Source organism: Lynx canadensis, chromosome B4 (genome assembly GCF_007474595.2).
Source record: "Lynx canadensis isolate LIC74 chromosome B4, mLynCan4.pri.v2, whole genome shotgun sequence".
Classification (NCBI taxonomy): domain Eukaryota; kingdom Metazoa; phylum Chordata; class Mammalia; order Carnivora; family Felidae; genus Lynx; species Lynx canadensis.
Window position 1 is genome coordinate 118,874,989 of NC_044309.1, and position 11,558 is coordinate 118,886,546.

The 11,558-nt window shown below is 39.9% G+C and overlaps 1 protein-coding gene and 1 non-coding gene across 3 annotated transcripts; both read left to right on the forward strand.

Annotated features, from left to right (window-relative positions):
* The first annotated feature begins 511 nt into the window (after nt 1-511).
* Nucleotides 512-7,321, forward strand: SLC25A3 (solute carrier family 25 member 3). 2 transcript variants are annotated; one of them, XM_030323469.1, is made up of 8 exons: nt 512-616; nt 850-1,010; nt 2,262-2,386; nt 4,489-4,668; nt 5,141-5,322; nt 5,951-6,123; nt 6,787-6,897; nt 6,981-7,321. In XM_030323469.1, the coding sequence occupies exons 2-8, from the start codon at nt 854-856 to the stop codon at nt 7,139-7,141; spliced, it is 1,089 nt and encodes a 362-aa protein (XP_030179329.1). In that variant the 5' UTR covers nt 512-616; nt 850-853; the 3' UTR covers nt 7,142-7,321. The 2 variants fall into 2 exon arrangements, with proteins under 2 accessions (XP_030179329.1, XP_030179331.1); XM_030323471.1 differs by lacking the exon at nt 2,262-2,386 and adding an exon at nt 2,556-2,677.
* LOC115519604 lies at nt 5,628-5,879 on the forward strand. The gene has a single exon (XR_003970599.1). It is a non-coding gene; the product is annotated as a small nucleolar RNA SNORA53 (small nucleolar RNA).
* Nucleotides 7,322-11,558: the final 4,237 nt, after the last annotated feature.

Below are 11,558 nucleotides of genomic sequence, written 5' to 3' on the forward strand. Positions count from 1 at the left end.
TGTTGCACATTTTCTTTTGAAATACTTTCCTGTGGTCTATTGGAAAATGCAGACATGTCTATGTGTAATGTCAATGTATGAAACTTAAAAAAAAGTACCTTAATGGCAGACGTTGTTAACACAAAATACTGCAGTAACATTCTAACTGCAACACCGAAATAATGTATCATCCATCATTCAGGGTTTTTTTTTTTCTGTTTGTTTAAATGACTACCACCCTGGGACTCATCTAAATGTAAAAGTCTGGAATTCCTGCGTCAAAGAAAGACTCTTGAAGGTGAAGGCAGACAAAAACAGGAGGTCACCGAGCACTACCGCACACCACTCAAAAACCCGGCCCCGGAATGTGCGCCTGCGCAGAACGAATCCTCCGGCGCAGAAGCCGGGCCGGAAGTGCCGAGGCAGGCGGGGGCGGGGATACGGTTGCTAGGTGAACGTGATGATGCCACGGCACCGGCGCTCTTCTCCACCAATGGGTGCCCCAGCTGTAGTGACGCGTAACGTGCGTCACGCTGACGACGCGCGAAGGGCACAGATCTAAGGGCCAGGAGGACGTTCGGCCTCTGTGAGCCGCAGCCTTTCCGAAGGAGCGGTAGTGTGTTCGCCATCTTAGGAAGTGAGTGTGCCGGGTCTTCCCCCCAGTGGGTGCGGGGAATGGAATCCCTGTGGGGAGCTGCTTAGACTGCAGGCCTGGTCGACCTCCTCCCTTGTGGAGGCCGCCATGACCTCCTCAAGGGCGCGGAGGCGGGCAGAAGGAAGGCCCGTGTCGGGGTCCTAGGGTGCCGGTGACTTTGGCTGTCTGACGGGTCTCTTTGCCTTTCTTCTGACCGCTGCTCCCTGTTCCCTTAGGACGATGTTCTCGTCTGTGGCGCATCTGGCGCGGGCAAACCCCTTCAACGCGCCCCACCTGCAGCTGGTACACGATGGCCTCGCGGGCCCCCGCAGCAGCCCCGCGGGGCCTCCGGGTCCGCCCCGCCGCTCCCGCAACCTGGCAGCAGCCGCTGTGGAAGGTGAGTTTAGACCCTAGCCCGATTCGGTCGTTATGTTCGTCGTGGCTTATTCGGCTTTAGTGGCCTAGAGGACGGAAAAGGACACACTTGGTTTTCTGCACCACAGGACGGCGCCCAGTTGCTTGCCCTAGGATGTCAGCCCTTTCCGCCCTAGGCCGTGTGTCGGATCCTTGGCCCTCTCTCAAGGGCGTGGAACGGCCTAGGCACAGTTCCCTCTGTGACCTCCACGTCCTCGAGAAAGTAAAGCTATAGAGGCCGTCACTAGCGTCTTATCTTCTCCTCAGTAACCTGCCTGGTCAGCGGGCTAAGTATTGGGTGAACTCTCCTTCTTAGCTGCAGGCCACCTGCAGTTCTTTCTAATTGTATTGTCTGTTACTTGATTTGACTTTGGTTATTAAAAATACTCCTTCCTCTCATAAGTATTCCCAAAGTCTAATATTCCTTGACCCAAGGTATAAGAGATAATTGGGTCTCTTGTTTTAATTTAATTGGTGGAGGAGGTGACAGCAGCCCCAGATAGGCTATTAAAAGGCCATAGTAATTGGTAGGGATCCCTTTAGTCTTATCTCTCCGGATTCTTTTTGGTTAGACTCAACTTTAGCTTAGTTGTGTGTTTTGAATCCCAGCGGAGTGTAATGTACAGAGAAATCCAAACACCAAATTATAGGAGTCCTGTAGATGTTATCTATATCGTGTGCCTGTAAAATCTAAACTTTTTAAATCCTTTATGTGTTTTGTTATGTCTTTAGTGTGGATAAAAAAGTCCTTATACTGTTGTGTAGTAGTAAATGTATTTGACTGCAGGAATTTGTTTCGTTTTATACTTATATGAATCCATAGGTGGAGATAGTATTGGTTAGTGGCTGGGGTATACTTAGAAGTTTGCAAGCTTTTTACTTGTCCAGTGCTCTGAGTTTGTACTCTGAAGTGTGTTTTTATTAGCACTTAATAACTTGAAGTTTAATTTTAATTGGAAGAGCTATTAATGTTGTAGGAAACATTTAGTATGGCAAAATAGGTAATAGGTAATGTCTCATAGTACCTTCATAATCTAAATGATTCTTTGATTTTGGTAGTAAATGTCTTGTTAAACTAGGTGGAAAATTATCTTTCAACTTAATTGTAAACAGTGGCCAAAGTTGTTCATTTGTGATAGCATTATCTCCCAGGGAATCTTAGTTCTCTTTCATTCCCATGGCCTTAGTCATCTCTGAAGAAATATTTACCTGATTTTTTTTTTCAACCAAACAGAGCAGTATAGCTGTGACTATGGATCTGGCAGATTCTTTATCCTTTGTGGACTTGGAGGAATTATTAGCTGTGGCACAACACATACAGCATTGGTTCCTCTAGATCTGGTTAAATGCAGAATGCAGGTTTGTTTTGCATGCTGGACTAAAAGTGTATTTTTGAAGCATGGCTTTTAAGTTGTAAAACATAAGCATCTAACAAGCTGCGTGGAAACCTAACTGTCCAGGAGGTAAGTTGATAACCAGTAACATGAGATTTATATTGAAATGCATGGTGTGTCTTGTCTTACTACAGAGTACAGTTGCGAATATGGCTCCATGAAGTTTTATGCACTGTGTGGCTTTGGTGGGGTCTTAAGTTGTGGTCTGACACACACTGCTGTCGTTCCTCTGGATTTAGTGAAATGCCGTATGCAGGTTTGTATTGAGACGGCAACATTGAATGTATCTTCCATGTGTGATTTAATTGCAAATACTTTTAAAGAGCTTCACAAATTTGAAGACATTACAACTGCTAGAAACTTCAGGAAACCAAACCCAAATTTTCTTAACTCGTGATCTTTATTTTAATTGGTTTTGTTTGTTTTGTTTTGTTTTGTTTATTTTTTGAGAGAGACAGAGACTGCTTGAGTCAGGGGGTGGGGGGCAGAGGAGGGAGAGAGAATCCCAAGCAGGTTCCATACTGCCAGCACAGAAACCGATGTGAGGCTTGAACCCGTGAAACTATGAGATCATGACCTGAGCCAAAACCAAGAGTCAGACACTTAACTGACTGAGCCACCCAGGTGTGCCTCAAGATTTTATTTTTAAGTAACCTCCAACATGAGGCTCAAACTTAACCCTGCAATGAAGAGTTAGTTGCATGCTCCATAGGCTAAGCCAGCCAGATGCCCTGGAATGCCTCTCTTTGAAAAATAAAATTGTAGGCAGATTTTTGGATCCCAAACCCTGGCTATAAATGTTTTTTTTTTTTTTTTTTTCTGCTGGACTGTTTTGACTAGAGTTTCTCTTCAAGGCCTGCCGGTTCTTTATGCCCCCAAATTGTCATTTTATAAGCAGTTACATGACAGAGTGGGTAATCATTTGTGTATTTTTGAAGTAACTTCATGTCCCTGTTTACTGATAAGATCAGGGCAGAACATTATGTACATTAAAAAAATACTCATTATTTTAGTGTTAAAATTATGTAGGCATAGCTTCTTATATGTTTACATAAAAGTTTTTTGCAATTAGAATATTTTAAATTAGGATTATTGAAAAAAAATAATCAAACGTCAAAAATTTATTTGTCCCAAACAGGATTAGAAGTCCACTTACCTAAAAGAGAGAGGAAGGTGAAGTAAAGGAAAGTGAAATAATGTTAGCAGGCAGGAAGGTGATGTATACCAGCCATTTTAGTACTGGCAGATATAGTGAAATAAGATTTTTTTTTTCTTTTCCCATTAGTTAATAGAATGGATATGAAATATACCTTTGCTGAAACTTAACGCACGTCTCTTGAAGTGAATTTAATTTCTTAAGTCAAAAGATAAATTCTCATTATGTCCATGTACCTTCTCAGCTTTTTTTTTTTTTAATTTTTTTTTTTTAACGTTTATTTATTTTTGAGACAGAGAGAGACAGAGCATGAACAGGGGAGGGGCAGAGAGAGAGGGAGACACAGAATCGGAAGCAGGCTCCAGGCTCTGAGCCATCAACCCAGAGCGCGACGCGGGGCTTGAACTCACGGACCACGAGATCGTGACCTGAGCTGAAGTCGGACGCTTAACCGACTGAGCCACCCAGGCGCCCCTCAGCTTGTATTTTTTAAATTTGTCTTAACTTCATAAAACTTCGTAGTATAAACTGCTTAACAGGCTAACATACATTAGGGATATAGACTTATTACCTAGGCAGTAGCTTTAAAACTAAATTTTTTAAAGTGGTAGAGTTGGATGGTGAAAAATCTGAGTCAGTTTTATGTATTTTTCTAGGAATTTTACCATCTTAAGTAACCCTCCAAATTAATTCTGACTGAAAGACCTTAATGTATAAAGTTACATTTACAAAGGTAATTCTAGATATTCAGTTGATACCATGCAGTGAACTTGTATTTATCTATCTTGTGTGTAGTTACTGAAGTTTATTATAGAACCAAAAGGAAAGACTAATAATAGCAAAATTTAATATTTATGAGAAGTGATAGCTCTTTGGTTAAATTAATTTTTTTCTTCTTGTTTTAAATAAAGGTGGACCCCCAAAAGTACAAGGGCATATTTAATGGATTCTCAGTTACACTGAAAGAGGATGGTGTTCGTGGTTTGGCTAAAGGATGGGCTCCGACTTTCATTGGCTACTCTATGCAGGGGCTCTGCAAGTTTGGCTTTTATGAAGTTTTCAAAGTCTTGTATAGCAACATGCTTGGAGAGGTATGTAATTTAACTTTGAAATTGAAGTCCTAAGCTTTAACTTAAAGTTTAAGACCAAAAAGGATCTTTTTTTTTTTTGTGTGTGTGTGTTTTGCTCACCTTATTTTAGAACTGAAGAAATGGTCTCAAAAAGGGTAAGCAACATGCTTTAAATCAGGAGAGACCGAATGAGAAAAAATACATTTTTTAAAATTTCAGTGCTGTTTTTATTCTACTGGGCTCATTCCCAAGTAAGTTGGATTTTGAGTTTTTTTAAAGAGGTCTCGGATTCCTTGTGTAGTTCAAGGGCCAACTAGATGTTGGCACCTAGATGTTCAAAGAATAATTCACATTGTACTATGGTTGATAAGGTTATGAGAGATTATAAACTTTCAGTCTCATCCTGAAATGTAACTATTTCCTTGAATTGTCCCTTAATTGAAAACAGCCAATGCAGCAGCAGTACATGTTCCTTCTTACGCTTTTCAATTAGGAGAATGCCTATCTCTGGCGCACATCACTGTATTTGGCTGCCTCTGCCAGTGCTGAATTCTTTGCTGACATTGCCCTGGCTCCTATGGAAGCTGCTAAGGTTCGAATTCAAACCCAACCAGGTTATGCCAACACTTTGAGGGATGCAGCTCCCAAAATGTATAAAGAAGAAGGTTTAAAAGCGTAAGTAAACATTTGTCTAAAGTTATAGTATAAGAAGGGAAGTGCTTTTGTTAGCAGTAAACCTACCAAACTTTTTTTTTTAAACTATTATGTTATTTAATGTCTGTTTCTCCCTTAAGTAGAACGTAACGGGCAAGGACAAGTTGATACATAGCATGAGCCCTGAATTACAGGTTTTTCTTAAGAAAGAACTGGTCAGTCTGCAGATAACTCGATATTTGACATTAACTGTTAACTTCTGGGAAGAGCTTGTTAGAATTGTCATCTGTGTTTACCAGCTAAGAATTGGCATATAGTCTGGCCACAACATGCTTCCTTAGATCCACCTTTGTGGATGCTAATCTTGAACTGAGTTCTACTTGTAAACTTTCTGTTTCTTGTAGTTCCAGTCAGAGAAACATCCAACAACTTCTTCGGTTGTATAGTCAAAGGTGCTTGAGTCATTGGCATGTGAGATAAATATACCTGCATGTTAGTCCTAGGTTCTGATAGAAATGACATGCAATTGTGCTGCCATTTTTTTTTTGCTATCAGGACTTGACTGGTGTGCGGACACTTCTGTTAATAATGAAAATCTCTGCTAGGTGAATAAAGACAGCTGAGTAAAATAAGTCTCCTGATTTCCTAGATTCTACAAGGGAGTTGCTCCTCTCTGGATGAGACAGATACCATACACCATGATGAAATTTGCGTGCTTTGAACGTACTGTTGAAGCATTGTACAAGTTTGTGGTTCCCAAGCCCCGAAGTGAATGTTCAAAGCCAGAGCAACTGGTTGTAACATTTGTGGCAGGTTACATAGGTATGAATTATTTAGAGCATGTTTATGAAATTAAGAACAAATAATCATTTCCATTATTGGCCTCTTTTTGTGAGGAAAAAAGTATTCCAAAGAAGTCTTCCCATAGCATTTTATATGCCTTCTAGGATTCATAAATGCTTGTTAGCTTCTGAAAGAATTGTTTTCTTGTTTGCATGTCTTAAGTTTTGGCATGTATTGATTTCACTCCCTCATCATTTGGGTTTTTGGTTTGTTTTTCAAGAATACTTTTTTTTTTTTTTTTTTTAATTTTGAGAGTGTGAGCGGGGGAGGGGCAGAGAGAGAGGGGGAGAATCCCAAGCAGGCTCCACACTGCTAGTGCAGAGCCCTACGTGTGGCTTGATCTCAGGAACCACGAGATCATGACCTGAGCTGAAATCTAGAGTCAGACTTTCAACTGACTGAGCCACCCAGGTGCCCCTCAAGAATACATTTTTAACACAAAGAAAGTGCTGATTAAAATGTGAATATAAAGACTTTTGGAGGATTGTTTTACATGGGGTAGACTGCCATATAACTTTTGTCAGTCTCACTCTAAATTTCATTTTTTTTTAAATAACTAAAAATTAGGAAAAGGTTGTTGGTTGTCTTAATGAATTTTTTAAATTGATCCCATGCTGGATTATTTATCTTGACTTTTTTCAGCTGGAGTCTTCTGTGCAATTGTTTCTCACCCTGCTGATTCTGTGGTATCTGTGTTGAATAAAGAGAAAGGTAGCAGTGCTTCTCAAGTCCTCCAGAGACTTGGATTTAAAGGTAGGATTCTTTTTTGCTCCTCTAAACCAAGAGTAACACTTAGGTATATTTCATTTCTCATCCATGTGTTATGTTTCAACCAGGTGTATGGAAGGGACTCTTTGCCCGTATCATCATGATTGGCACTCTGACTGCGCTACAGTGGTTCATCTATGACTCTGTGAAGGTCTACTTCAGGCTCCCTCGCCCTCCTCCACCTGAGATGCCAGAGTCTCTGAAGAAGAAGCTCGGGTTAACTCAGTAGATTGATCAAAGCAAATGTGGACTGGATCTGCTTGTTGATCAGTGTTGAGGAAAGTGCAAGAGAAACTTTTATATATTTGACAGTGTAGGAAATTGTCTATTCCTGATAGAATTACTGTAGTACTCTTGCCTAAGGCGAGAGTTTCAAACTTACTGTTGAAATAAACCCAGCTGTTCATGATTTGTCTGTGACTTGATGGTTATTTTGAAAACTAGTTTCTAAAGATTTAATGCTAAAATGGAAAGGATTAAGTGTTAAAACCTCAAGGAAAAAAATGCAAATTAACCACTGTTGGTTTAGTACTCTGATCCCTACTCATAAATTGTCATGTGTTTCAAGTTTTGTCAAACAAGAGAGTTCCTATATTTTTAAGAAACATACCTGAATTTTCAAAAAACTTGATTTAGTTGTAGTTAAATTGAAATATGGATAAATATTTGTGGTTATATTTTGAGAAGTAAATTTCAGCATATAATCAGATTTTTGCAACACGTACTATACTTTAAAAACTCCTAATGAGTTTGCTAATATCATTTGTTTTTATTTTATTATTTATTTATCTTATTTGGGGGAGAGTGCAAGTGAGCAAGGAAAGGGAGAGGGAGAGAGAATTTTAAGCAGGCTCTAAGCTCAGCCCCTGAGTCTGTCACAGGGCTCAGTCTCATGACTGAGATCATGATCTGAGCCAAAATCAAGAGTTAGGAAGCTTAACTGTTGAGCCACCCAGGCACCCCAACTAATCCTCATTTGTAAATCTAGGGGTCCCTGGCGGGGAGTTGGAGGAGTGGTTGTGAGTTTGAGCCCTACATTGGGTGTAGAAAGTAATCTAAATTAGACTGATTGTTAGAATGATAGTTATTTTTTGTAATTTTATTTCAAGATTTTATTTTTTGGAAGTAGTCTCTAATCCCACACCCAGTGTGGGGCTCAAATTTACAACTGCAAGATCAAGAGTCACATGCTCTACTGACTGAGCCAGCCAGGCACCCCTAAAATGATAGTTTTTAAAAGGACCAAAGCACGTGAAAGCCAAAACTACTTGAGGTAACAATTCTCTTCATACAAACCTGACTTTCTAAATTACAAAAAATGTAGCTGTAAAAGCACCTAGAAAGTAAGCCACTGTTGAGGTTCCGCTTATATTTGGTTAGGAAGTGTTAACAGCCCAATCTAACATTTTTCAAGTCTGATTATAATTTACCTTGGGGCTTCCAGTATCTGGATTGAGTTGACAACGCTTGTGTAAAGTATATAGATGGGGCCTCAGGAAAAAACTTATAAGGAGTCTTGAGGGAGAGAGATGTTTTCACTACAAACCCATGTTGTAAGGTGAGTGAACTAAGTTTAGGAACCAGATACATTGAGTTGTGTGTTAACTTCTCTATGTCATCACTTGTTTTGTTTAAGATTATAGACTTACTTTACCAATGTTGCAGAGAGAGAGGGTTGTGGGTGCAGTGTGAGCCAGACTTAAAAGGTACAGGTGTAGTCTGAACCCACATAACTGGCATCACCAGTGTGTGTTAGTATTGCTGTGTAACAAATCAGCTGAAATCTAATGGCTTCAGACTTAAAATCTCAGGTCAGGAATTCAGGAGCATCTCTGCTGGACTCTTTGCTTTGGGTCTTATAAAGTTAAATAGTCAGGTGGTAGCTCTGAGGTCCTTTTTAAAAGCTTTAACGCTGAACACCGGCTGGCTTGGTAGAGCATACAACTCTTTTTTTTTTTTTTTTTTTTTAATATGTTTTTAAAATTTACATCCAAATCAGCATATAGTGCAACAATGATTTCAGGAGTAGATTCCTTAATGCCCCAAACCCATTTAGCCCATCCACCCTCCCCACAATCCCTCCAGTTCGCCTGTTCTCCATATTTAAGAGTCTCTTATGTTTTTTCCCCCCTCCCTGTTTTTATATTATTTTTGCTTCCCTTCCCTTATGTTTATCTTTTGTATCTTAAGTCCTCATATGAGCAAAGTCATATTTGTCTTTGACTAATTTCCCTTAGCATAATACCCTCTAGTTCCATCCATGTAGTTGCAAATGGTGTAGAGCATACAACCCTTGATCCCAGGGTTGTGAGTTAAAGCCCCACGTTAGATGTAGAGCTTTAAAAATTTTTTTTCCTTTTTAATTTTTTTAATCTTTATTTTTGAGAGACAGAGTGTAAACAGGGAGGAGCAGAGAGCTTCCATCTGAAGAAGGCTCCAGGCCCCGAGCTGTCAGCACAGAGCCCGACGCAGAGCTTGAACCGTGAGATCATGACCTGAGCCGAAGTTGGATGCTCAACTGACTGAGCCACCTAGGTGCCCCCCCCCCCAAAATTTTTTTTTAACTTATCTGGGCTATAGAGCTATTCTAAGCATCATCTCATCTCTCTGTTACTGGCTCAGTGTTTCCTTAAGATCTACAGCATGGTGGCTCCAGGGCATTTGGACATAATTTCAGGGCTTTGAGGTGGAGCCAGGCAGAACCTGGATCTTCTTTAGTACTTAGCACTGTGGAAGTCATAACATCACTTCACTATACTCTGTCATGACATCAGAAGTCTCAGAAGACTAAATCCCAGCTTCTGTTGGGAGGAGTGTGAATCATGTAAGAAGAACCTGTAGGGATGGAAATACACATATTTTAAGCCAACCCAAAGATAGATTGGACTTGAAAACAGGATATGCAGTTCAGCCAGCTCTCCCTGTAAGAGTTTTATTTTTATTTACTAAAAATACATTTTTTTCAATGTTTGATTATTTTGAGAGAGCATGAGCAGGGCAGGGGCAGAGAGGGAGACACAGAATCTGAAGCAGGCCCCAGGCTCTGAGCTGCACAGAGCCCAACGCGGGGCTTGAACCTATGAACTGTGAGACCATGACCTGAGCCAAAGACAGACACTTACCGACTGAGCCACGCAGGCGCCGCTTATTTATTATTTTATTATTTTTTTAATGTTTATTTTTGAGAGGGAGAGAGCGTGAGCAGGAGAGGAGCAGAGAGAGAGGGAGATAGGATCCAAAGTGAGAACCACGATGACAGCTGGATGTGGGGCTCAAACTCATGAACTGAGATCATGACCTGAACCAAAGTCAGACACTTCACCGACAGCCACCCAGGCACCACAAGAGTTTTATTTTCAAGAAAGACAGCTTTTATTTGAGGGTATTTACAAGTGTACTGTGTTCAACTTGTTAAGAGTCACTTGTTATCTGTATAGAGATATATTTCAAAGCTATTTCTGAGAGAAAGCCATTTCAGCCTAGAAATTCAAGAAAAATGCCCACTTAAAGTTTTGTGATTCTCATTTTACATTTTAAAATTTATTCATACTGAAATAATATGACATTTTAAGAGCATTGTTTTTCACATTTGGTTTAAGAAAATGTCCACTCCATAAAGCAGAACTCAGTGGAATGAGTATATGTGATTAGTTTAATAGAATTATGTTGTAATGCTAGGACAAGATAGAATTGCCTAGTAGTTTCCAGGAGGGTCAGATATGTTTCAAATTGTCTTTAAAAGCAATTAAAACTGAGAAAACTTGATTTTTGCTAAATTATGAATACCTTATGACACAACAAAATTGAACAGAAGAAGTAACAGCTGAATCAAGTCATCTTTATTGTGTGAAAGCTTGAAACGTTTCACCATGTTTTAAAACAAGTTTACTAGTCCCTACCAAAATAACACCAACATTTTTCACAGAGCTAGAACAAAGAATTCTAAAATTTGTATGGAACCAGAAAAGACCCCAAATGCCAAAGTAATGTTAGAAAGCCAAAGCTGGAGACATCACAACTCTGGTCTTCAAGCTGTATTACAAAGCTGTAATCATCAAGATAGTATGGTACTGGCACAAAACCAGACACATAGATCAATGGAACAATAGAGAACCCAGAAATGGACGCACAAATGTATAGCCAACTAATCTTTTAGAAAGCAAGAAAGAGCATGCAATGGAATAAAGTCTCTTTAACAAATGGTGTTGGGAAAACTGGACCACTTTCTTATGCCGTACGCAAAAATAAACTCAACATGGATGAAAGACCTAAATGTAAGACAGGAAACCACCAAAATCCTAGAGGAGAAAACAGGCAACCACCTCTTTAACCTTGGCCACAGCAACTTCTTAGTAGACCTGTCTCTGGAGGCAAGGGAAATAAAAGCAAAAATGAACTATTGGGTCCTCATCAAGATAAAAAGCTTCTGCACAGTGAAGGAAACAACAAAACTAAAATGCAACTGACAGAATGGGAGAAGATATTTGCAAATGACTTTGCGAATGACATCTGATAAAAGGTTATCCAAAATTTATGAAGAACTTATCAAAGTAAACACCCAAAAAACAATCCAGTGAAAAAATGGGCAAAAGACATGGACACTTTTCCAAAGAAGACATCCAGGTGACTAAGAGACACACACAAAG

Excerpts from the sequence above, each read along its gene's own strand:
- SLC25A3 (XM_030323469.1), top strand. The coding sequence starts at position 854 with ATGTTCTCGTCTGTGGCGCATCTGGCGCGGGCAAACCCCTTCAACGCG. Across the intron at positions 1,011-2,261 it reads GGCAGCAGCCGCTGTGGAAG|AGCAGTATAGCTGTGACTAT; the intron begins GTGAGTTTAGAC and ends TCAACCAAACAG. Across the intron at positions 2,387-4,488 it reads TGGTTAAATGCAGAATGCAG|GTGGACCCCCAAAAGTACAA; the intron begins GTTTGTTTTGCA and ends TTTTAAATAAAG.